Below are 26,977 nucleotides of genomic sequence, written 5' to 3'. Positions count from 1 at the left end.
ATACGCTGAATTCATTTTGACTATGTACCCATATGCCTTTGAGACTATTGCTTTAAGTGATTTCACCCCTTTTATGTTGTCCCTTGATTATTGAAAATTGTTTAGTCGCGAAATAGCTACGCTCACTAGCACTAGGGAGTTGTGGTCGTGACAAATTGTATCTCGCAAAATCAATTTTATTCCGTATCACACAAAATCTATTACATTTCTTAAGTGTTCATCTCTGGATTAACTCATGTTTTAGGAGGTCAAATACACTTAGGAGGATTACAAGGACATATAAATTATATAAAGATAACAAAGAAATTCCTATACTTAAGGGCATTCCTCATGTTTACAAGGAATGTTTAAATTATATACAGTGTGTGCGCAATGTGTAGTTTGTGTAGCATATGTGCATTGTGTGTGTATAGTGTGTGCAAAATATGTGTAGAATGTGTGTGCAATGTGTGTGCATTGTATGTGTAAAGTTTGTGCAATGTGTGTGCGCATAGTAGGTGCATTGTGCACATAGTGTGTGTAGAGTGTGCAGTGTGTATTTCTGTGTGAATGTGCCCAATTTTATAACTAATTATTTGTAATTGTAATTATCCCAAAATTCAAATTGTGGAATTGGGAAGATATAGATTTGAAATTTCAATACCAATTCCAATTTTTTTTTTACCAAACCCTGGGTTAGGAATTTAAAGACCCAATTCCAATTCGGCATGCTCAATTTCATGATACCGAGAGGAGCTTAAGCAAATTCAGATTCAGTTAAATCTCATGTCTTCCACAACTATATATATACACACAAACATAGCCCGAAATCCACCAAGAAATCCATGTTATCTAATAACAATGATGAGAAAGAAGGTGACCATTACTTACATTACCAATGACTTTGACAAGAAGCGAAAGAAGGGTTTGATTAAGAAGGTGAGGGAGCTGAGCACATTAATAAAAACAAATTACTTATTTGTAGATTCATCCATCATATATACATCACCAACCAGGATACAAATCACATATTAACTTACCCTTAAACATAAAAACACTAATCCGTCACGTCTAAATCTCAAACATTATAATGAGATCATCACTTATTATAAGGAGTTGGATTAGGGTTAGGGTTAAGGTTAGGATTCGGATCCAGATTCCGATTTGGATTCTGGCCAGATTGAGAAGAGCTGGACTGGTCGAAATAGTATGGATACGGCAGCACCATCCCGGGATCCCACCCGAGCCCGGTCCCCTCCATCTCGCCTCCTCCTCTCGGGCTCTGGACCAGGTTCCATGGGAAGCTCTCCATCCCATCATCCTCCATCCACACTGGAGCCTCTTCCACAGCGGTTGGAGGAGGAGGCGGCAACGCAAACAAAGGCGGCGGCGGCGGCAGGAGCGGAGGCAGCGGCGGCGGCGGCGGCGGCGCAGCCAGATTGCGCTGGTGCTCAGCTGCCATGGCATCCATCCTTGCTTTGATATCTTGGAGCGTCTGGCCGATCACAAAGCTCATCTCCGAGACGTCATGGATCTGGAGGTCGTTGAGGGAGGCTTGGCCGAGGGTGCATCGGAACATGAAGGCCTCAAGCTCTCGGCAGCTGTTTTCCTTCTGGAGACGGCGGAGCTGCTCCGTCGCCTTCTTGATCCGCTGGCGGGTGAAGCTCTCCTGGTTGACCATCTTCCGGGTCTGGTCCATGATGGAGAGCTTGCGGAAGCGGGCCAGGATGGACTGCGCTTCAAGAGGCGACGGCCATACAACCGGCACGGGGTCGTACTGGCTGTAGATGATGACGCAGGCTGGCACACCACAGAGGGTGCTCAGCTCGCTCACCTTCTTAATAAGACCCTTCTTTCGCTTCTTGTATGAAGCTTTTCTCTCTGAATCATTTGTAATGTAGGCAAGAGTTACCTTCTTTCTAGTCATTGCCTTTTGGTTTTAACAATGCTTTCTTTTTCTTTGGTGAGTTTCAGGGCTATCTTTGTGTACATATTTATAGCGGCTGAAGACATGAGATTCATTTCAATTTTGAATTTGCTTAGCATTTTCCGAGCTGTTCCATTTAAGTTCATAACTGTTTTACTGTGCCAGTTAATGCATTGCTGCCCTCATATATTTTATGAGGAAAAAAACATTTATTGTGATACTCCCTCTATACACAATTTGAAGAGCTATTTTGCCACTTTAGTTGTCCATAATTTATAGAACCATTTACTTTATTCCACTTTTAGTATGAGGACCCTCACATTCTAGTAGCTTTTTACCCCCACAATCTAATATAAAACTAATATTTTAAATGGGTTTAACATTCTACTCACTTTCACCAATTACTTTTTTTCACAAAATCAAACAAATTCATAAAACTCGTATCGAGTTTAAATAGTTCTTTAAATAGTGGACGGATGGAGGGAGTAATATTGGCCACATACATGTACTATGAAATCTTGAGCCCATTTTTCATTCTTAAAGAAATTGTACATATATATTTTTTTATAGTATACCCTTTTCTAAGTAGTAACACTAAAATGAAGTGCTTTTGGCTTGTGGGTGCCTTCCTGTGTAGGACTTATTCGAAGTAGTAGGAAGTTCTTTGCCTTGTCGTTTACGAACGTGGTTTGTATTTTTGCAATAGCACCATGTCGGCTTTTTTGTTTTGAACTTATACTTACTACTTTCGGTAGTTTGATCATTTTTAACTACTATAAAAACATAGTAATAAAGTGCAACACCAATGTACATATACATAGAGTATAAAATAACGGCGGATTGATGATACATTAATTTCTGATACTAAATCGAGAACATATACTTTTTAAATATCAATTTTTAAATTTAACTAAAAGATTTTAACTTGTAATCAATATTTACAATCGGTAACCAAATTCGTGAAGTTACCGATTCACGATTAAATTGATTGGATCGATTAGACCACTAATAGAACTTGAATATTGTTGCAAATATAAAGAATTAAATGCTACAAACTATATGAAAACAAATCAATTACATTCCATAATTGTATCGCGCAAAATCAATTACATTGCTTAAATGTATCACACAAAATTAATTACATTCCTTAAGTGTTCATCTCTAGATTTACTTATGTTTTAGAAGGCCAAATACACTTAGGAGGTTTACAAGGATATGTAAATTGTATAAAGATAACAAGAACATTCCTATACTTAAGGGCATTCCTCATGTTTGTTTAAATTATACATAAAGATAATAAGGACATTCCTCATGTTTGAGGAGGTTTAAAATTTGAGGGCATTTTGTACATACAAATTTTTTGTCAATTTATCTATAAAATTAAATTTGAAAGTTTGTTACAATAGAAATAATAATTGACGGACCTGACTCACTAAATTTTGTTAATGCCTAGTTGTATTGTATAAATGTATCTCTTGAATTCTAGATTTTTTGAGTTAATTGCTGCCCCTTATATATTTTAAGTGGAAACAAACATTTATTATCATGATATTCGCAAGATGCACCTATGAAATATTTAACACTTTTAGAGCACTTGTACATACAATTATATTAATTATATACCTTTTCTAAATAATAACACTAATAATATAAGTGCTTTTAGCTTTATCGGGTGCCCAGTTGTTTAAGACTTACTCGAAGTAGGTTTTTGCTTTGTCGTTATTCTACTGCAAGTAAGATATATTGGTACTCTCCTGATTTTTGGAATGGTCCCATAAAATCTATCTCCCATACATCAAACAATTCTACCTCAATGATGATATTCATAGGCATCTCTTTCTTCTTAGAAATTCCCCCCGTCCGTTGGCATTCATTGCATTGGAGAACAAAGCTAGCAGAGTCGCGAAAAATGATAGGCCAATAAAATCTACTCTGCAAGATTTTTATCGCGGTTCTTTGCACACCAAAGTGGCCTCCAGTTGGAGACGAATGGCACTTTTCAACTATAGCCGCCCAATCCTCTTGAGGGATACATCTCCTAAGTATAGTATCTGTACATCTTTTGAACAAGTAGGGCTCATTCCAAAAGTAAGATCGTGCATCCCTATAAAATTTCTTTTTCTGATAAGGAGTAAGATCTGGTGGATGTACCTTTGCCGCAAAATAATTTACAATATCGGCGTACTATGGGAAGGTGGCTTGAGTGAAGAACAAATGCTCATCTGGGAAGTCCTCGTTGATTTCTTGAGATAAATCTTCTCCTTCCACCGGGTGCTCCAACCTTGACAAGTGGTCCGCTACCACGTTCTCGCACCCCTTTTTGTCTTTTATCTCCACATCAAACTCTATGAGTAGCAAGATCCATCGGGTAAGTCTGGGCTTCGCATCCTTCTTCGCAAATAAATGCCTAATAGCTGCATGGTTAGTATAAACAATAGTCTTAGTTCCAACAAGATAGGCCCTAAATTTATCAAAAGAATAAACAATAGCAAGCATCTCCCTTTCAGTAGTCGTATAATTAGCTTGAGCTGAATCTAAAGTTCTACTAGCATAATAAATGACTCTAAACATCTTGTCCCTCTTCTGCCCCAAAGCTGAGCTAACTGCAATATCACTTGCGTCGCACATGATCTCAAATGGTTGACTCCAATCAGGTGTGATGAGGACAGGAGCGCTTACTAGAGCTTTCTTCAAGGTCTCAAAAGCCTACAAGCAATCGGAAGTAAAATTAAATTTCACATCCTTCTCAAGCAGTTTACAAAGAGGTTTAGAGATCTTAGAAAAATCCTTGATGAATCTCCAGTAGAAGCCTACATGTCCTAGAAAACTTCTTACTCCTTTTTCATTGGATGGAGGTGGGAGTTTCTCAATGACTGCAATCTTTGCCCTATCGACTTCTATCCCTGCAGAAGATACTTTATGCCCTTGAACTATACCTTATTTCATCATAAAATGACATTTTTTCCAATTGAGAACAAGGTTAGTTTCTACGCATCTCTGCAAAACCTTAGCTAAATTGTCAAGACAATGATCGTAAGATTTTCCAAACACAGAAAAATCATCCATAAAAACTTCCATCACTTTCTCAATCAAATCATGAAATATAGCCATCATACATCTTTGAAAAGTAGCAGGATCATTACACAAGCCAAAAGACATCTTCCTATAAGCATAAATACCATAAGGACATGTGAAAGCAGACTTATGTTGGTCTTCGGGAGCAATTGCGATTTGATTATACCCAGAATAGCCATCAAGAAAACAGTAGTAATCATATCCCCCTAGCCTATCAAGCATTTGATCAATAAAAGGCAAAGGGAAATGATCCTTCATAGTGGCTGCATTTAACATCCTATAATCAATGCATACTCTCCAACCGGTAGCTACCCTAGTGGCTATCATCTCTCCATCCTGGCCGGGCACTACCGTCATCCCCCCTTTCTTAGCTACTACTTGCGTAGGACTTATCCATTCACTATCAGATATTGCATAGATAATCCCTGTATCTAGTAACTTTATCACCTCTTTCCTAACTACATCTTTCATGATAGGGTTAAGTCTACGTTGGTTTTGCACACGAGGTTTATGCCCTTTCTCAAGTAAAATTCTATGCATGCATGTGGTTGGGCTAATTCCTTTCAAATCACTAATAGACCATCCTATGGCAGACTTATACTTGTTCAAAACACACAAGAGCTTCTCACACTCTTTCTCACTCAACGCAGCGGACACAACAACCGGGTAAGTGTTATCCGGCCCTAGGAATGCGTACCTGAGATGTTCGGGGAGAGGTTTTAGCTCTACCTTGGGCGGTCCCCGTGGCTTTCCCACTGTTTTCTTCCTTTCTACCTCTTCTTCGGGAGTGCGTAATGGTAAGAATGTGTTTCCCTTTTGAGGGATTTTTTCCGGTAGCACTTCCAGTTCTGCAATGATGGCACACACGTTAGCATCACAAGAAGATAAGTCATTACTAGGAGTGAAGGAATTTATTAGACAAGCTTCGAGAGGATCCTGGGTTTGGTGATAGGTGACTTCCACTTCTCCCACACAATTGGTGACGACTTGGATGACACTGCATTCTTGGTAGCCTTCTGCCCCCTCCTTTCCATGAAATTTCAGGGCGTCGTAGATGTTGAATGTAATGCTTGTATCGTGTAGCTTCAATGTAAGATCTCCTTTCTGTACATCTATCATGGCTCCCCCAGTAGCTAAAAACGGTCTTCCAAGTATTAAGGGCACCTTCTTGTCCTCCTGCATGTCAAGCACAACAAAATTAGCTGGAAAAATAAATTCTCCAACCCTTACCAAAACATCTTCTACTATCCCCATTGGTGTTGTTGTGCTTCGGTCTGCCATTTTCAACGTGATTGAGGTGGGGCGGATGCTATCAACGTCAAGTTTCCTGTAAAAAGATAAAGGCATCAAGTTAATACTAGATACTAGATCACATAACGCTCTACCCTGTATCCTGTGTTTAGTGGGTAGTCCCTTTTGGATGATAGCACTGCAATTCTCTGTTAAGCCTATTGTCTCGTACTTCCCCAACTTCCTTTTTCTTGCCACCATATCTTTCAAAAATTTAACGTAATTGGGCATTTGTTGCAGGGCCTCTACTAGTGGAATGTTGATGTGGACTTTGCTCATTGCTTCCAAGAATTTGGCAAACTGAGCGTCAAGTTTCTTGCTCTTCAATCGTTGAGGATACGGGATGGTAACACTACTATGTGGGGGCATGTCTGGTTGCTGCTGCCCAGCCGGCGGACCGCCGCGATGGGGTGTGTCGGCCGCTGGGTTTTCATCAGTGACCAATCCAGAGTCTATCTCGATCTGCTGGGGTGTAGACGGTGGGTCGCCATGTTGGGGTGCGGCGGGCCGCCGCACGTCTTCGACAGACGTGTTGTCAGGCGACTTCTCCGCCTCCCTTCTTCCCCTCTAGGTCTCCTGCCTCCGGAGGTTGATATGTAGTCCCGCTACGCAGCTGAACGGCGTGGCACTTTCCTTTCGGGTTTACTTCTGGCAAGCTAGGAAGCGTACCTGGAGTGTTCCTGCTTCCTATGATCGTGGCTAGGATCCCAAGGTTAAATTCCAGCATCTCGACTTGAGTAACAAGGGTTGCCAACCCTCTTTCCAAGGTGCTTGTATTTCTTTCTAGATTTTTCAACCGCTGGTTCGTCACATTCCTATGTTCGAAAACTTCTGCGATGCAGATTTTCAGCAGATTCTTCCCAATTAGAGCGGGGTTGATCCTCTATACCTGCACATATTTGAAGGAACTGACAGCGGAAGCGCTGGTGGACGCTAATTAATTTGCATGAATTAACATAATTTAGCAATCATTAATCACACCAATAAATCACATAATAATCAGATCTATTTAGAAGATTATTTAGACAAAATCTATTCGCGTAATTCTTACATGTATCATGCTCATAACTTGAATTAATCATGCTTTAGAATATTGAAACCTAAAACATGCTTTTCTACGGAGCAGAAAAATACCTAATTAATTCTCCAAAGAATTGAAGATGGCTAGCAGCTTCTCCATGTGACGCTTTGAATACTAGACCACAAATCTTCTCTCTGGTTCCCGAACTGTACTCCGATATCAGTGTGGGCTGATCTTACTAGAATACTAGGACTTAAATAAAGAAGACAGAAGAAATCCTTTTGGGAATAGGAGTGGAATTCGAAATCTCCTTCAGCTAGGGGGCCGAAAATTTTCGAAAATTTTATGAAATAAAATTGTGTTGTTTCTGTCTCCTTTATTCTCCTATTTATATTAAGTTCCTTTTGGGCCCAGACAGGGATCTATGGAAGGTTTTGGATATGGGCTCATCCAATTTACTTTTTACTAATTAAATTGAACCCACAATTTAATATAAGTTATAATTGGAATATTACGAGCAGCCACTACAGAAGTAATATTGAACTCTCCCCATCCAAATCCGAAATTACAAGTAATCCGGGTTTCCGTTTAACTTTTATTTCCCGCGCTTAAGATTAAAATGTCCATTAATTAATTAATGTCTGCTATTGACTTAATTAATTAACTTCTTATTAATTCCAAGAGTGGACTTAGCATGAAACGCTTATTTATTATTCATAGAGTAATCAAACTCCAACTAGCTAGGTTCCGAATAATAAAACCTTTTTTCGCGCTCCTCTTGAGGACATTATCAAACGAGACTCACCTCGTGCACGATTCAATATAATAGCAATCCTAGCACCGCTAGATATTGATCACCACTACCCAATATATCAGGATCATTGGGTTACGAAAAACCCGCACCATTTGATAAGTCAAAGTAATGCATAATCAATACCGTATGCTCAATGCTAACCTACATTGATTAAGAAACAAATATTATCAAGACCTCGCCTTTCAGTAGATAGCCCAAGGACAAGTCTTGCTGTTAGATCCGTTCAGTGCTATACCACACCAATGTCATCTTATTTCAGTAAGGCTTAGAAATATGCGGACTGACATTGCAACCTTTCTCGATGGATAGTCAAATTCCATCTAGGTTGTGAAATTCATCTTTTTCTTTGTTTAGAACTGACCGTGTTACCTTAAAGTGGACGACGCCCACAACCGGTCTACTAAAACAAAGACTTAGACTTTGTTAAGTTAACTTATACATTTAAACATGTCTTAACATCCATTAAATGTAAAACATAACAACATTATGACAAAAATAATCTGTTTTATTCATTGGAAAATAAAATAAGAGTTTTACAGTATTCAATTACTCGAAACGTGATTTCTAGTATACAAATTCCCCTTGCTGCTCATAGCCATATGGATCCTCCATACCTACAGGAAATCCATAACAAAATAAAAATAAAAATAAAAATAAAAATAAAAATAAAATAAAAGCGATTAAAATCCAAAGTAGCAAAATTATCCGTTTGAAGATATCACTCCAAAGTGAATTGTCTTCCCCGGCAACGACGCCAAAAACTTGATGCACTATTTTTTAGCACTAAATAAACCTGCAAGTATATAGAGTATATATAGTATAGCCAAAGGTCAGTACCGGATATCGAACACGGGGAAGGCAAACACAAAGTGTCTATCCTCTACTAAGACTCAATTACTATCTGGAAAAGCAGTAGGTTTTGGAAAACTTTTGAAAACTGAAAGTAATAAATAGCATATAACAACTAAATGCAAATAAAACACGGAGATAATCGATAGAGATAAGGGAATCCTAGGGATGTGCGTTCACAGTTATGGTTATACAAGTTCCAAACTACAATACCCTAGCACAGTTTATACTTTGAAAGGACGAGTCACCTAGTTTATGCTCATGCGATGCAAACGTTGATTACAAAATTAGGGTTGTCAATCCTAACACGTAACTCCAAAAAGCTCCTAAGACCCTTGAAAAGTCCTCACTCTCAATTAACAGTGCCGTTTTAAGGGAAGCTAACTGTAGCGTCTACTAAGTGAATCTAACTCGCTAGAACTCTGTCACAGTTATGAAGCAAGCTATATTAAATCATACAAGATTGTGTCACTCAATCATGCAACATCAAAACTACTTAGTGAAGAAACAAAGTAAAAACAAAACGGATATTAAATAGAAAATTGGAATTGTATAATCAAAGTTGTTACTAACACATCCCTAGAATCCTATGATTTTAGTTACACATGATGAAATAAGCTAAACACATAGATTGAAGGGAAGAAAAATTGAACATAAAACTAAAGCAAATAAAACCTGTAGGTTGAATCCTTGTCGTTCTTGATGTTCTTGAAAAATCCATCTCCAACTCCTTGCACAAGTGAAGTACTCTAGCTCTTGATCTCTATGAATTATTTTGCAAGTAGAAGCTATATCTTTTTTATGAAGCTTGAGGTCTTATTTATAGGGAAAAGCCAATCCTTGTTGTAGAAGGAAAAGATCTTCAAAATATGGTAAATCTTGGAGCAAATCTAGGGCATCTCGAATTCGCCGCCTTTCTCCGGTGGCCGCCGCACCTTGGCCGGCGGTCACCGCGTTGGAGTCCGTGGAGAGTCTGTTTCCTCGGCGGTGGACCGCCGCACGACTTCCCGCAGTCGCCGGGCGAGACTTCTCTTCCAAGCGTATTTTTCCCAGGCGGACCGCTGCATTGATCTGCCCACCGGGCGCCGGCAGTCGCCGCACACGTCTGCGGCGGTCACCGGTCACCGTCTGACTCCCAGATTTTCAGACTTTGCATTTTGGCTCCCTATTTCGGCTCAATTATGCACGTTTCTCACAAAACACGTCAAAATACCAAAATAGACAAAATATGTAAATAAAGGACGTGTAGAGTGACTTTGACATAAAAAACGGACCAAATAACGGCCTTAAAATAGTGCAAAATCCGAGCGTATCAATCTGCTGCCGAATGAAGCTCTCCTCGTTCACCATTTTCTTGCTTTGGTCCATGTTAGAGAGCTTGCGGAAGCGGGCGAGGACGGACTGTGCCCTAAACGGTGATGGCTACACCTTCAGCATAGTGTCGTAAGGGCTATAGATGATGGCACAGGCTTCAACAACAAAGTAGCTTGCTCCATTGGACACACACTGCACACACTACCCACACACTGCACACACTCCTAAAACCAGAATACAAATTTAGCCTAAAACATTCACTTTTTGAGAAACAGGACCATAACAAATAAAATCCTTGTCAGAGTGGTCCTTTTCTGACGGTTTCGTCAAAAAACTAATGCTCATGCCACTTTGGAATTAGCGTTGTCTGTTAGTTTTTTACAGGAACCGTAAAAAAAGGACTACTTCGGCAACATTTTCATTTGTATGGACCCATTTTTAATAAGTAAATTTTTTGGGCTAAATTAATATTTTGATCATATGTTCAGGACCAAAATTGATCTTTACTATAGATTTTCATTTTTGTTTTGTGACTACTTTTTTGGACAAAAAAATGGCAAAATGAGAAATGATTCAATAGTTTCACTGATTCGCTTACCGATTGTGGTTGCAAGTTACTCCCTTCATCTCCAAAGAATATACACTTTGGGATCGGCACGGCTTTTAATGCAAAATTGGGAAAGTGAGAGATGGGTAGAGAGAACAAGTAATTAAAGTATTGTTAAAATAAAAAGAATTTCTAAAATTAGAAAGTGCATATTCTTATGGGACGGACTAAAAAGGAATGAGTGCAAATTATTATGGGACGGAGGGAGTATAATATTTTAATGCAAATTTAAACAATTAATATTTAAAAAGGATATGTTCTTGATTTCGCAGAGGAAATTAAGGTTTCATCAATCCGCCGTTATTTTATACTCTTCGTAAGTACTCCCTCCGTCCGCCAATACTTGGCTCAAGAGGAAATTAGTAATTAGTAGAGGAAATTGAGGTCTCATCAATCTGCCGTTATTTTATACTCTTCGTAAGTACTCCCTCCGTCGCCAATACTTGGCTCAAGTCGACCCGACGCGGGTTTTAAGGTGTAATAGAAAGTGGGTTGAAAAATAAGTGTCACAAGTATTGGCGGACGGATTAAATAGGAAACTAGTGACAAGTAATAGCGACGTAGGGAGTACTAATTAATTAGTATCTATAAATATGCACGTTGATGTTCCACTTTATTACTCCCTCCGTCCATAGTAGATGTCACAATTCAAATTCTATTGAATAAAATTTGAAGGAAATGATATGAAGTGTGTGAGCAATGTGTAGTTTGTGTAGCATATGTGCATTGTGTGTGTATAGTGTGTGCAAAATATGTGTGTAGAATGTGTTTGCAATGTATGTGCATTGTGTGTGTATTGTTTGTGCAATGTGTGTGTGCGCATAGTATGTGCATTGTGCAGACAGTGTGTATAGAGTGTGTGCAGTATGTGTTTTTGTCATTCTGTGTGAATTTTCCCAATTTTATTACTAATTATTTTAATTGTAATTATCTCTGTGTGATACGAAATTCAAATTGTGGAATTGGAAATATATAGATTTGAAATTTCAGTACCAATTCCTTTTTTTTTTTACCAAACATTTAAAGCCCCACTTCCAATTCTGCATGCTCAATTTCACGATACCGAGAGGAGCTTAAGCGAATTCAAATTCAGTTCAATGCGAAAGGCTTCTGACAAGAAGCGAAAGAAGGATTTGATTAAGAAGGTGAACGAGCTGAGCACATTAATTAAAACAAATCACACATTAACTTAACCTTAAATCACACATTAACTTAACCTTAAACGAGTTGGCCATACCACCGGCACGGGGTCGTAAGGGCTGTAGATGATGACGCAGGTTGACACACCAGAGAGGGTGCTCAGCTCGCTCACCTTCTTTATCAGGCCCTTCTTTCGCTTCTTGTATGACGTTTTTCTCTCAGAATCATTCTTAACGTAGGCGAGGGTTACCTTCTTTCTCGTCATTGCATTTATGTTTAACAATGATTTCTTTTTGTTGGTGAGTTTTAGGGTGTGGTAATGAAGTTACCGATTCATGATTAAATTGATTGGACCGGTTAGACCACTGATAGAACTTGACTATTTTTGCAAATATATAGAATTAAATGCTATAAATTATATGAAAAGAATCAATTACATTCCTTAATTGTATCACGCAAAATCAATTATATTCCGTATCACACAAAATCAATTACATTTCTTAAGTGTTCATCTCTAGATTAACTCATGTTTTAGGAGGTCAAATACACTTAGGAGGATTACAAGGACATATAAATTATATAAAGATAACAAGGAAATTCCTATACTTAAGGGCATTCCTCATGTTTACAAGGAATGTTTAAATTATATGAAGTGTGTGCGCAATGTGTAGTTTGTGTAGCATATGTGCATTGTGTGTTTAGTGTTTGCAAAATATGTGCGTAGAATGTGTGTGCAATGTGTGTGCATTGTATGTGTATAGTTTGTGCAATGTGTGTGTGCGCATAGTATGTGCATTGTGCAGATAGTGTGTGTAGAGTGTGCAATGTGTGTTTCTGTGTGAATGTGCCCAATTTTATAATTAATTATCTTAATTGTAATTATCCCCGTGTGAAAAGAAATTCAAATAGTGGAATTGGGAAGATATAGATTTGAAATTTCAATACCAATTCCAATTTTTGTTTTACCAAACCTTGGGTTAGGAATTTAAAGACCCAATTCCAATTCGGCATGCTCAATTTCGTGATACCGAGAGGAGCTTAAGCAAATTCAAGTTCAGTTAAATCTCATGCTTTCCACAACTATATATATACACACAAACATAGCCCAAAATCCACCAAGAAATCCCTGTTATCTAAAAACAATGACGAGAAAGAAGGTGACTATTACTTACATTACCAATGACTCTGACAAGAAGCGTAAGAAGGGTTTGATGAAGAAGGTGAGCAATCTGAGCACATTAATAAAAACAAATTACTTATCTGTAGATTCATCCATCATATATACATCACCAACTAGGATACAAATCACATATTAACTTTATTGGATTCTGGAATACAAGAGATAAACCGGGCGTAATACAACCTAAAAGAAGGAATACAAGTGAACTAACTGAATCGAAATTACAAAGGAAAATTCGAAACAAATAAACTGAAAAGGAATTTAGCCGAGTCGAGGAGGCCTCTTTCCGCAAGACGAGATACGCTCCGGTAGTGCTCTTTGGATTGACGTTTCATCCCCAAAGATAAAACGGGTAGCGTCTCTGATGAAGCAGCACCGCAATCAACAGAGCTCCAGCGAACTGAATGGAGGAGAGGGCAGAGCTTTCGACAGAAAAACAATGCAGAGAGGGAGAGAGCTTATGATGCAGAATGATTTCTAGTGTTTGATGTGTGTAGTATGCATAGAATGGCTAGCCTATTTATAGGCTCGGTCCACTGCAGGGGGTCAACGGCCATAATGGATGTCATCAATGCTAGACCGTAACGGTCGTCGGTTACGAAGCGTTACAAAACGTTACAGAGCTGAGAGGCTGAATCTAGGAAGCTTCTAGAATCGGTCATGACGTGGATTACTACGTGTTCAGCCACGTTGGCTTACCGCGTCATACTGACGAGTTGGCATCCCGCTTGGCTCACTGACGTGGAAACGGGTGCTGGTCTAAAAAGAACTAGACCCACTAGCCTTGGGCCAAGCCCACAACTAGGCCCAAGCACCAAGCCCACGACCAGGCCAAAGAACAGCCCAAAGACCACCCAAAGACCAATTGCCAAGATTCAAGGACAAGGACAAGGGCACGGGCACGGGCATGAGCACGAGCACGATCATGAGCACGGGCTCGGGCTCGAGGCTCGCGGCGGGCCGCGCGGTGGCGGCGGCGCGCGCGTGTGGGCTCTAAAGCTCATCTTAGTTCACTATAATTATTCCATGTAATAATCCTTCTTATTAAATACTAGTTTAATAAGGTTGTAACTTCCAATGTGGGATAATTAACTCTCTTAATTATTCCCTAAGCTTCTCTCGTAGCTCATTAAGTTCGCAATTTTGCACAACTTTAATCTCTTATTTCTCACTCACCGGGAATCAGATTTGAGAAAATGAATATACCACGGTCATCTACTCCGAACGTAGATCGACGCTATATCATTTAATTTCAAAAAATTAAATGTCTTGTTGAAATTATAATTGGTCAAAGTTCATTGACCGGGCATAGATTCCAACAATCCCCCACATGAGTGGAAATAGCCAAAATGCAAATGCATGCAGACACAAGCTCAACCCTCGAAAGGTATATAAGCATAAGGATAGGTAGCTTTTAGCTTTGAACCTTCCATAGTCAACGCCATCGGATACACATGCGGCCTAGTAGCGCGATGCTTTGAACTAGTCCCCCACGGCGTGCACCGAGACAATGGTGTTAACACTTAAACACCTCAACCTCATCCGTTCACACGTTTTGTGTCCTTTGCGGCCTTGGATACCACTTTGGATTCATAAGTGTGTATTTGAAGCGGCCACACTTCACACTTACATAGGTGATTCCTACTCGAGTATCTTGCCCTACTCGGTATCTTTGAGAACTCAATCTCCTTGAGATCCTTAGGAATCATTAAAAGTCATAGACATATCCTCACCACAAGGCAAGTTTTCAAACACTTTATTGCTCTCTAGGGAATAGATGTAGATGAGTGTTTCTCACGAACTCTCATAGCTTAGTTTTCCCATTGAACCAAGTTCTTGGGATCTCCAGTCATCATGGTTGGGTTACCACTATGACAATTCTTTAGTTTGTGGATTTCAAACCCATTCCCTCTATCAACTTATTCATTTGGTCACGGATCCGCTAGATTATCTATTGACTTCACATAGTCAATTGTAATCACGCCTGTTGTGATCAAATGTCTTACGGTATTATGTCGTCGACGAATATGTCGAGACTTACCGTTATAGAAGCCATTATTTGCCCTCCCGATAGCGGCTTGACTATCACAGTGAATCAACACTGGAGGCACTGGCTTACACCAACCTGGAATATCTTCAAGGAAGTTCTTAAGCCATTCGGCTTCTTCCCCAGCTTTATCTAAAGCTATGAATTCTGATTCCATAGTTGAACGGGCTATACATGTCTGTTTCGTGGATTTCCACGAGACAGCACCACCCCCAATAGTAAAGACGTATCCACTTGTTGAAAGTGAGTCCTTATTGTCGGATATCCAATTCGCATCACAGTACCCTTCAAGTACCAGGGGTATCTCGAAAAGTGTAGCCCATGATTTTGAGTATGTTTTAGATATCTCAAAACCCTTACAAGAGCTCTCCAATGCTCTTTGTTTGGATTACTCGTGTAGCGACTCAACTTGTTCACGCCACAAGCAATGTCCGGCCGAGTGCAATTAGTTATGTACATAATGCACCCAATGACCCGTGCATATTCTTCTTGTGCAACGGGTTCGCCCTTGTTTTTGCTCAAGTGAACATTGAGTTCAATTGGAGTCTTAACCAGCGCGCCATCATAGGCATTGAATTTCTTCAATATCTTCTCATTAGATTGGTTTAAGATGATTCCATCGGATGTTCTTAGAATTTTCATTCCAAGAATTACATCGGCTAGACCCATGTCTTTCATGTCAAAGTTTCTCTTTAACATGGCTTTTGTCTCGTTAATCACTTGAGTGTTAATACCCATGATTAACATGTCATCAACGTAGAGACACACTATAACGTACCCGTTATCAGTGCTCTTAATATAGACACATTTGTCACACTCGTTGATTTTAAACCCATTTTATAACATCACATTATCAAACTTCAAGTGCCATTGCAACGGCGCTTGTTTTAATCTATAGAGGGACGTAACCAGTTTGCATACCTTCTTCTCTTGTCCGGGCACTACAAACCCTTCGGGTTGTTCCATATAGATTTCATCCTCTAATTCACCATTTAGAAACGCAGTCTTAACATCCATTTGATGAATCTCAAGATTGTGCAATGCAGCAATCGCGAGAAGCACTCGGATAGATGTAATCCTCGTTACAGGTGAATAGGTATCGAAGAAGTCATGTCCTTCCTTTTGTTTAAAACCCTTTACAACTAGTCGGGCTTTATACTTATCCACTGTTCCATCGGCCTTAAATTTTCTTTTAAGCACCCATTTGCACCCTAAAGGTTTCACACCTTCGGGCAAATCAACCAACACCCAAGTTTGGTTTAGCAAAATTGAATCAATTTCGCTTTGAACAGCTTCTCTCCAATGTAACCCGTCTGGGCCATCGAAGGCTACTTTTATTGACGTTGGCTCTTTATCCAACATAAAAGCAATGTGATCAGGATCAAACGTTTTTGGTGTTCTGACTCTACTACCACGTCTTAGTACTGCATCACTTGGATCAGGCCTCACTCGCTTGCGTGATTTAGGCTCTTCATTCGCGGATTTAGAACTAGTAGCTTCATCCACTGTTTTAGAACTAGTGGCCTCATCCTCAATTCTTGTCTCAGAATTGTTTGGGACTTCTTCTTTGTCCTTGCAAGGAAATGTATTTTCGAGAAATACGGCATTCCTTGACTCGATTGTTGTTCCTACTGTGATAGTCGATATTTCAGACTTGTGAACAACAAATCTATATGCACTACTGTTAAGTGCATATCCAATGAAGATACAATCGACTGTTTTAGGGCCAATTGTAACTTCTTTGGGCGGGGGAACCATCACCTTTGCCAAACACCCCACACTTTGAGGTATTTGTAGGATGGTTTCCTACCTTTCCACAACTCATAAGGAGTGACGTCTTTTCCTTTGAGTGGAATTTTGTTTAGGATATAGTTGGCTGTCAAAATAGCCTCCCCCCACATGTTATGTGGTAATCCTGAACTTAGTAGCAACGCATTCATCATCTCTTTTAGAGTTCGATTTTTGCGTTCTGCTACACCATTAGATTGTGGTGAATATGGAGCTGTTGTTTGATGAATTATACCACTTGCGTTGCATAACTCCTCAAACGGGGCTACATACTCGCCTCCTCTATCACTTCGAATCGCTTTGATTTTACAACCAAGTTGATTCTCAACTTCGTTCTTATAATTTTTGAACGCTTCAATTGCTTCATCTTTACTTCTTAAAAGATAAATGTAGCAATATCTTGTGCAATCATCTATAAAAGTGATAAAGTACTTTTTACCACCTCTAGTTTGCACCATCTTTAAATCACATACATCCGTGTGAATTAATTCAAGGGGTTTTGTTTTTCGTTCAACTGAGTGAAACGGTAACTTAGTCATTTTAGCCTCAAGACATATTTCACATTTGTCTTGCCTATCCACTTCAATTGCCTTTAGTAAATCTAAGTTCACCAATCATTTACCAGCTTTTGAATTTACACGTCCCAATCTACAATGCCACAAATTTGAAGACTCGGTCAAATAAGAGGAAGTAGATGCTTTATTATTATTGTTAGCCAAAGGCTTTGGAACAAGGCGCGTAGCCACACTAAGCTTGAAAAGTCCGTCGGTTACATAACCTTTTCCGAGGGACTTCCCAAACTTATACAAAACAAACCTATCAGACTCGAATACAAGTTTAAACCCCTTATTAACTAGTATTAATCCTGACACTAGGTTCTTGCGGGTGTCCGCCGTTATTTTATACTCTTCGTAAGTACTCCCTCCGTCCGCCAATACTTGGCTCAAGAGGAAATTAGTAATTAGTAGAGGAAATTGAGGTTTCATCAATCTGCCGTTATTTTATACTCTTCGTAAGTACTCCCTCTGTCGCCAGTACTTGGCTCAAGTCGACTCGACGCGGGTTTTAAGGTGTAATAGAAAGTGGGTTGAAAAATAAGTGTAACAAGTATTGGCGGACGGATTAAATAGGAAACTAGTGACAAGTAATAGCGACGTAGGGAGTACTAATTAATTAGTATCTATAAATATGCACGTTGATGTTCCACTTTATTACTCCCTCCGTCCATAGTAGATGTCACACTTGGGAGATGGCACGAGATTTTAGGAGATGTTATTTTGTTTATTAAGTGGTGTGAAAAAATATAATTTTATAATTGATGTGAGAGGGAATTTTTTCCAAAAGAGGAAATGTGACATCTTTTGTGGGACAAATTAAAAAGGAAAGTGTAACATCTATTATGGGAGGGAGGAAGTATTAGTTTTCTATATAGTAAAAAGGGATCAAACTACCGAAAGCCAAAAGCATAAGTTAAATACGACAAATGACAAGGCTGCCGCAAAGATGCAAACCACATACGAAAGCAACAAGGCGAAAAACCTACTATCAATAAGTCCTAAATAGTGGGGAACTCCCAACAAAAGCACTACATTATTAGTCTATAAAACTGTATGTATAATTTAAAAAGGGTCTAATATAAAATGTATGTACAATTTTCTAAAAATGAAAAAAAGGGCTCAAGATTTAATACATGTACCTTGCCAATATCATCATAATAAATGTTTATTTCCTCATAAAACATAGTATATGTTTAGTAAATAATCAACAAGTGAAGACCATAGACATACTTCCTCCGTCCCTCACTAAGTGAGGCATTACTTTTTGGCACGAGTTTTAAGAAAGTGAATTTTTGTTAGTTAAGTGGAGAGAATAAAGTAAGATAGAGGAAAAAGTATAGAGGCAAAAGTAAGAGAAAGAGTGCTAAAAAAAGAAATGAATCGCCTAGCTCGGGATATCCTAAAAAGGAATATGAATCACTAAACAAGGGACAAAGGAAGTACAATACAACTAGGAACTAACCGACACAAGAAAAACAGTTATGAAATTAGTAATTGAAACAACTAAGACAATGCTAAGGGTCTCTTTGATACATAGAATTGAATTCAAATTCTATTGAATAAAATTTAAAGGAAATGATATGAAGTGTGTGCGCAATGTGTAGTTTGTGTAGCATATGTGCATTGTGTGTGTATAGTGTGTGCAAAATATGTGTGTAGAATGTGTTTGCAATGTATGTGCATTGTGTGTGTATTGTTTGTGCAATGTGTGTGTGCGCATAGTATGTGCATTGTGCAGACAGTGTGTATAGAGTGTGTGCAGTATGTGTTTTTGTCATTCTGTGTGAATTTTCCCAATTTTATTACTAATTATTTTAATTGTAATTATCTCTGTGTGATACGAAATTCAAATTGTGGAATTGGAAATATATAGATTTGAAATTTCAGTACCAATTCCTTTTTTTTTTTTTACCAAACATTGGGTTTGGAATTTAAAGCCCCACTTCCAATTCCGCATGCTCAATTTCACGATACCGAGAGGAGCTTAAGCAAATTCAAATTCAGTTCAATGAGAAAGGCTTCTTGACAAGAAGCGAAAGAAGGATTTGATTAAGAAGGTGAGCGAGCTGAGCACATTAATAAAAACAAATCACACATTAACTTATCCTTAAATCACACATTAACTTAACCTTAAACGAGTTGGCCATACCATCGGCACGGGGTCGTAAGGGCAGTAGATGATGACGCAGACTCACACACCACAGAGGGTGCTCAGCTCGCTCACCTTCTTTATCAGGCCCTTCTTTCGCTTCTTGTATGAAGCTTTTCTCTCAGAATCATTCTTAGCGTAGGCAAGGGTGACCTTCTTTCTCGTCATTGCATTTATGTTTAACAATGATTTCTTTTTGTTGGTGAGTTTTAGGGTGTGGTAATGAAGTTACTGATTCACGATCAATTGATTGGACCGATTAGACCACTGATAGAACTTTAATATTGTTGCAAATATATAGAATTAAATGCTATAAATTATATGAAAAAAAATCAATTACATTCCTTAATTGTATCACGCAAAATCAATTATATTCCGTATCACACAAAATCAATTACATTTCTTAAGTGTTCATCTCTAGATTACAAGGACACATAAATTATATAAAGATAACAAGGAAATTCCAATACTTAAGGGCATTCCTCATGTTTACAAGGAATGTTAAAATTATATGAAGTGTGTGCGCAATGTGTAGTTTGTGTAGCATATGTGCATTGTGTGTGTATAGTGTGTGCAAAATATGTGTGCAATGTGTGTGCATTGTATGTGTATAGTTTGTGCAATGTGTGTGCGCACATAGTACGTGCATTGTGCAGATAGTGTGTATATAATGCACCTTGGGTTAGGAATTTAAAGACCCAATTCCAATTCGGCATGCTCAATTTCATACCGAGAGGAGCTTAAGCAAATTCAAATTCAGTTAAATCTCCTGTCTTCCACAACTATATATATACACACAAACATAGCCCGAAATCAATCAAGAAATCCCTGTTATCTAAAAACAATGACGAGAAAGAAGGTGACTATTACTTACATTACCATTACCAATGGCTCTGACAAGAAGCGAAAGAAGGGTTTGATTAAGAAGGTGAGCGATCTGAGCACATTAATAAAAACAAATTACTTATCTGTAGATTCATCCATCATATATACATCACCAATCAGGATACAAATCACATATTAACTTAACCAAACATAAAAACTCTAATCCGTCACGTCTAAATCTCAAACATTATAATGAGATCATCACTTATTAAAAGGAGTTGGATTAGGGTTAGGGTAAGGGTTAGGATTTGGATCCAGATTCCGATTTGGATTCTGGCCAGATTGAAAAGAGCTAGACTGGTCGAAATCGTATGGATCCGGCAGCACCATCCCGGGATCCCACCCGAGCCCGGTCCCCTCCATATCGCCTCCTCCTCCCGGGCTCTGGACCAGGTTCCATGGGAAGCTCTCCATCCCATCATCCTCCATCCGCACTGGAGCCTCTTCCACAGCGGTTGGAGGAGAAGGAGGCGGCATCGCCAACATAGGCGGCGGCGGCAGCAGGAGTGGAGGTAGCGGCGGCGGCGGCGCAGCCAGATTGCGCTGGTGCTCAGCTACCATAGCATCCATCCTTGCTTTTATATCTCGGAGCGTCTGGCCGATGATAAAGCTCATCTCCGAGACGTCATGGATCTGGAGGTCGTTGAGGGAGGCTTGGCCGAGGATGCATCGGAACATTAAGGCCTCAAGCTCCCGGCAGCTGTTTTCCTTCTGGAGACGGCGGAGCTGCTCCGTCGCCTTCTTGATCCGCTGGCGGGTGAAGCTCTCCTGGTTGACCATCTTCCGTGTCTGGTCCATGATGGAGAGCTTGCGGAAGCGGGCCAGGATGGACTGCGCATCAAGAGGCGTTGGCCATACCACCGGCGCGGGGTCGTACTGGCTGTAGATGATGACGCAGGCTTGCACACCACAGAGGATGCTCAGCTCGCTCACCTTCTTTATCAGACCCTTCTTTCGCTTCTTGTATGAAGCTTTTCTCTCTGAATCATTAGTAATGTAGGCAAGGGTTACCTTCTTTCTCGTCATTGCTTTTTGGTTTTAACAATGCTTTCTTTTTCTTGGTGAGTTTTAGGGCTCTCTTTGTGTCCATATTTATTTGAAAATTTGCTTTGCATTGTCTGAGTTGTTCCATTTAATTTCATAATTGTTTTACCGTGTCAGTTAATGCATTGCAGCCCTCATATGTTTTATGAGGAAAAACCATTTATTGTGATACTCCTTTTGTACATCATTTAAAGAGCTATTTTGCTTCTACTTTTTAGTATAAGGACCCTCACATTCTAATAGCTTTTTACTCTTACAATTCAATATAAAATTAATATTTTAAATGAGTCCCACATTCCACTCACTTTCTCCAATTACATTTCTTCACAAAGTCAAACTGATTCTTAAAACATGTGCCGAGTTTAAATGATTCTTTAAATGATGGACGGAGGGAGTAATATTGGCATCATACATGTACTATGAAATCTTGAGCCCTTTTTTCATTCTTAAAGAAATTGTACATATATATTTTATGGAGTGTGATCTGTTGCTAACTTTTCTTAAATTGCTAACTTGCTAACTTATTAACGTAGTGTATTAAAAATGTCAACACGATGATACAGTGTGTGTGTGTGTGCGCGCGCGCAATGTGCGTTGTAGAGTGTCTCTCCAATTCCAACTTCTTTTATGGTACCAAATATTGGATTTGGAATTGAAAGCTCCAATTTCAATTCTGCAAGATCAATTCCATGATGCCAAATGGAGCCTAAGCATATTCAAATTCAATTCAATCTCATGTCTTCCACAGCTATATATATACACAGAAACTGACAAACATAACCTTAAACTCACAAGAAATCATTGTTAACCTGCAAACAAAGACGAGAAAGATAGCCTACATTACCAATGACTCTTAAAGAAAGGCTTCATACAAGAAGCGAAAAAAGGGTTTGATTAAGAAGGTGAGCGAGTAGATCACCCTCTGCGGTGTCTAAACCTGCGCTATCATCTACAGCCTATACAATACTGTGTCGAAGGTGTGGCTATCGTCGTTTCAGGTGCAGTCCATCCTCACCCACTTCCGCAAGCTCTCTAACATGGACTAGAGCAAGAAAATGGTGAACCAAGGGAGCTTCACGTGACAGCGGAACAAGAAGGCGACGGAGTTGCACCGCCGCCTCCGGAAGGAGAACAACCGCTGCGAGCTCAAAGCGTTCATGTTTCGCTGCATCACTTGCCAATCCTCTATCGACGATCTCAACATCCACTAAAAAATATATGTACAATTTCTAAGAAAACATATATGGGTAGCAATTTACTTAAGAAATGCCGACTATAGAGATACAATACAACTAGGCCTTAACAAACACGAGAAAAACCGTTATGCAATAGTAATTGAAACAACAAAGACAACGTTAAGCGTCCGTTTGGTACACAGAATTGGAATTGAATTCTAAAGAACTAAATTTGGAAGAATTGATATGAAATGTGTGTGTAGTGTGTGCATTGTGTGTACAGTGTGTGCAGTGAATGTGCATTGTGTATGCAGTGTGTGTGTGTGTGCAGTGTGTGTAGTGTATGTATGTGTGCGCAGTGTGTGTATGCACTATAGTGCATTGTGTGTATAGTGTGTGTGTGTGCAATGTGCATTGTAGTGTGTGTGTAGTGCAATGCAATCTCATGTCTTCCATGGAAAAGAGACATGCAGAAAGAAAAAAAAAATAGTACTTCCTTATTTAAACAGGCCGGGCGACGTCAGCATGTTGACTATCTTCTTCAGCCCATAAATTCTGCGCCACATAAATCTATCTTTACTGAATCTGTTTGCCCATGCTTTCGCCCTAAGTGATAAAAATAACGTTTGCCCTAATTTATTGTTAGCAACATATTTATTAGTAATTGTCATCTAGACAAACCTAATTCTCTCATGTCCAACAGTTTATTCATAGCTAGTATTCAATGAAAAAGTAATGACTTTTCACTGCTGCACTTGCACAGATTCTCGTTTAGATAAGACGAGATAATTTTCTCTGAATCCGCACAACTTTATTAGGAATAAAATAGTTTTACAGATGTAACTGTCCCAAATGTTCGTGTGGGAATATTCAGGAAGCAAGATGTTTGGTTGATGGTTTTGATTAAGAGCATCCACAGCGGTGTCTCTTATCCGTCTCTTAACCGTCTCATCTCTTCACTATTCATGGGCTCCACTGTACTTTTCACTCCTTCTCTTGACTAAGAGATAGCACTCACATCAATCCATCTCTTAACCATCTCATCTCTTAACTATTCATTCAATTTCATTTTTCATTTTTATTTTCAACAAATCCAATTAATAAAAAACACACTTCATTAAATAAAATAAAATTATAATTTAAAATCCTAAAAATAAAAAAAATACATAATTAAAATCCTAAAAAAATAAAAACACACATAATTAAAATCCTAAAAAAATAAAAACACACGTAATTTAAAATACTAGAAATTAAAAACACTTAAAAAACTACTCCGCCGGCGAATCATCCCCCGAAGCCGGTGGCGGTGCACCCGGCTGAAGACCAAGTTGCCTTGCCATCGCCTGCATTCCGAGAACATGATGTTCGTATTGGGTAGACGTCATCTTGGAAGTGTCAGCCATCGTGGAGAGCATGTATACGGACCACAGGGAAATGTTCGAGCCCATGCCCGCGCCCGCGCCCCCTTGGCTCGATTCGCCTCGGCTCTTCCCCTTCCCCTTCCCTCTCCCTCTAGCCGCCTTCGCCGCCTTGGTCCCTTGCGGCCGACGTCGTGAACCGGGGGAGGAGCCACCGGCTTCAGTGGGCGTGTCCCCAGCCTCATGTGAGGCGTTGCCTGATCCGCCGCCCTCACTAGACGAGTAGCCACCCCCCGTGTGCTTCGTGCGTTTCGAGCTCGAGGAGCCCACCGATCTTCGTTTCTGACCAGCTGCCAAACATTGATATGTTTGAAATCTTTTTTGACGTCGTCTTTAAAGACGCGCATCGCCGCTCGCAGAATGTCGGCTTCACTGGCTCCGCTTTGGTAATGCTTCGCTTCACCCCTGTAGACCGCGCAAAACTTTTTGACATCTTTGTCGACCCGGTCCCAATGACTGCGGAGCATCTTCACGGTGCGGGGGCGACTCCCCCTCGGCTTTGAATCTGTGTAAAGCTCTGTGACCTTCTGCCAAAAGCACAATTTGTTTTGTTGATTCCCGACGATGGGATCGTACGAGACGGTGAGCCAAGAGGTGTATAGAGCCAACGTCTCCTTTGCAGCTGTATGGATGACGGCCTAGATCCTCCTCCACCTCCTCCTCCACCGGGGTCTCTTCGTCCTCGGTATCGCGGCTGGCGGAGCCTCTACCGCTGCTGAACGGAACGTATTCCGGAATGTGTTCCTCCTGAAAATTCTCCCTAATTTGGGACAATCCCTGCGTTGCCCTCGGAGGGGGGGAGGGACGATAGTATGCATCCAGATCGAAATGTGGAGCTTGGTACGGCGCCGGCGTCGACGAGCCTTCGGTGCCCGTCGTCGACGAACGAGCCAACGAGTTGTACATGCCCCCCAGTCGCCAAACGCGTTTAAATCGAAGCCGCCGGAGCCGCTGGAGTTTCCATCACCGGACATTTTTAAAGAAATTGGAGAGGGAAAGAGAAGTGAATTGAGAGAAGAATAGATGTGGTGTTTGTAGTGTTTGTGTGTGGAATGGAGAATGAAAGAGAGTAGTTTGTATTTTATAGAATAAGAAAAAGAAAAAAAAATTAAAATTACCGTTGAAAAAAACGGTAATATTACCGTTAATTAAAAAAAATTAAATCGATTTTTTAAAAAAAAAATTTAAAATTTGCGTCAGATATTCGACGCCCACTCGCGGGGTCAGCGAGTGGGCGTCACGCACCAACGGTCGTGCGCCACGTCGCCCCAGCGCGTGGCGAGACCGTCTCGCCAGCTGCCTCGCCGAGATAGCGACGAGCCCGGGACGAGATGCGAGCCACAACGGCGTCTCGCGGGCGTCTCGTCTCTCCGAGACGAGACCGGGCTGGATTTTGTTGCCGCTGTGGATGCCCTAAGAAATTCAAAGTCTTCTATAAATACAAATCAACCACGCCTTTATATGACGTCGTTTTTTTGTCCTTTCTTCGTATGGGGCATTTTGACACTCATAGTTAAATAATACTCCCTTCATCTCACAATAGGCGTCACATTTTGTCATTTTGGGTCATTCCATAATAAGAGTCACATTTCACTTTTATCATAGATGGTAGTAGCCGTAGGTCCAATATTCCACTAACTCAATTTACTCACATTCTATTACAAAAGCAATAATATAAAAAAATGAAACTCATATTCCACTAACTTTTCCAACGTACTATTCTTTACATTTCTTAAAACTCGTGCTTATACAAAATATAAAAATATGACTCATATTGTGGGACGGATGAGCAAGTACACTTAAGTGCCATCTTATTAAAATTTGTATTCAGATAAAGGGATAATTGAAAAATATGAAAACACAATGATTTAATGTTCTATTTTTCAGACTAATCAAAGTTTCACCAAAAATCAAGATCTAACCTGCTATTTGCCTTTTATATGATTTTTTTTTTCAACTTTTGCAAAAAAATAATTTTAAGTATTTTTAAATTTAAAATAATAATCCACGTTTATTTTTAGTGTTTGCTTCAACAAATTTTTTGTGGGAAAAAGACAGGGAAAATATAGTAATGATTTGATAGTATTTCTGTCAAAAGCATACTAGTTATAGTATTTATGCTTTTGGGGAAAATTAAATAATTTTTTATTCAGTGTCAAACTACACAATTACTCTATTTTTAATGGAATATATGATTGGCTACAGTTTCCCAAATAGCATCACTCTTTTGAAAATGTGTTTGAATGGATGGAATTTTCAATGAAAATGTCAAATTGTACGTGAAAGAGTTATTAGTATAAAATATTTGGGGTTAACTATAAATTTTAGCCTTTGTTTTGTAAATAGTTTTAGTGTATATTTAAAATATTGATTTTTTAATAATAAAAATAATAAAAATATTTGGGTTAACTATAGTTTTTAGCCTTGTCGTTAAATATTTTTAGTCTACGTTTATAGTGTGCGCGGGCGCAATGTAGGTGCATTTTGTGTGAATAGTTTGTGCGTGCGCGCATAGTATGTGCATTGTGCATTTAAGGTGTGTAATATGTGTGTGCGTGCAGAGTGTGTAATGTGTATGCAGTGTGTGTTTTTTTGTGAATGTACCCAATTTTATACTCCCTCCGTCCATTCAAGATCTCCACCTTTCTATTTTAGTTTGTCTCATTCAAGATGTTCACTTTTTATATTTAGAATTTAATCTCTCGCCTCTCTCCTCAT

The 26,977-nt window shown here is 39.5% G+C and overlaps 3 protein-coding genes across 3 annotated transcripts; all 3 read right to left on the bottom strand.

The window, feature by feature from the left end:
• Window positions 1-1,078: 1,078 nt before the first annotated feature.
• LOC125185555 (agamous-like MADS-box protein AGL80) lies at window positions 1,079-1,906 on the bottom strand. Its single transcript, XM_048082113.1, has 2 exons — window positions 1,423-1,906; window positions 1,079-1,320 (listed from the first exon to the last, which is right to left on the bottom strand). Exons 1-2 carry the CDS (start codon window positions 1,904-1,906, stop codon window positions 1,079-1,081), a joined length of 726 nt encoding a protein of 241 aa, XP_047938070.1.
• A 4,900-nt stretch (window positions 1,907-6,806) lies between these two features.
• On the bottom strand, window positions 6,807-12,281 carry LOC125185550 (MADS-box transcription factor 56-like). Its single transcript, XM_048082102.1, has 4 exons — window positions 12,114-12,281; window positions 10,254-10,377; window positions 8,680-8,720; window positions 6,807-7,154 (listed from the first exon to the last, which is right to left on the bottom strand). Exons 1-4 carry the CDS (start codon window positions 12,279-12,281, stop codon window positions 6,807-6,809), a joined length of 681 nt encoding a protein of 226 aa, XP_047938059.1.
• An 8,542-nt stretch (window positions 12,282-20,823) lies between these two features.
• LOC125185531 (agamous-like MADS-box protein AGL80) lies at window positions 20,824-21,648 on the bottom strand. Its single transcript, XM_048082083.1, has one exon. The coding sequence runs from the start codon at window positions 21,646-21,648 to the stop codon at window positions 20,824-20,826; it is 825 nt and encodes a 274-aa protein (XP_047938040.1).
• Window positions 21,649-26,977: the final 5,329 nt, after the last annotated feature.

Source organism: Salvia hispanica, chromosome 1 (genome assembly GCF_023119035.1).
Source record: "Salvia hispanica cultivar TCC Black 2014 chromosome 1, UniMelb_Shisp_WGS_1.0, whole genome shotgun sequence".
In the NCBI taxonomy this organism is placed as follows: Eukaryota; Viridiplantae; Streptophyta; class Magnoliopsida; order Lamiales; family Lamiaceae; genus Salvia; species Salvia hispanica.
The sequence above is the reverse complement of the archived record's forward strand: the minus strand, read 5'-3'. Positions and strand labels throughout refer to the sequence as shown.

Coding starts and splice junctions, on each gene's coding strand:
- LOC125185555 (XM_048082113.1), bottom strand. CDS start 1,906: ATGACTAGAAAGAAGGTAACTCTTGCCTACATTACAAATGATTCAGAG. Junction 1,321..1,422: donor CATGGCAGCTGAGCACCAGC/GCAATCTGGCTG, acceptor CCGCTGTGGAAG/AGGCTCCAGTGTGGATGGAG.
- LOC125185550 (XM_048082102.1), bottom strand. CDS start 12,281: ATGACGAGAAAGAAGGTAACCCTCGCCTACGTTAAGAATGATTCTGAG. Junction 8,721..10,253: donor GATTGATACGCTCGGATTTT/GCACTATTTTAA, acceptor GATTTCCTGTAG/GTATGGAGGATCCATATGGC. Junction 7,155..8,679: donor ATGAGCAGCAAGGGGAATTT/GTATACTAGAAA, acceptor GTGCAGGTATAG/AGGATCAACCCCGCTCTAAT.
- LOC125185531 (XM_048082083.1), bottom strand. CDS start 21,648: ATGACGAGAAAGAAGGTAACCCTTGCCTACATTACTAATGATTCAGAG.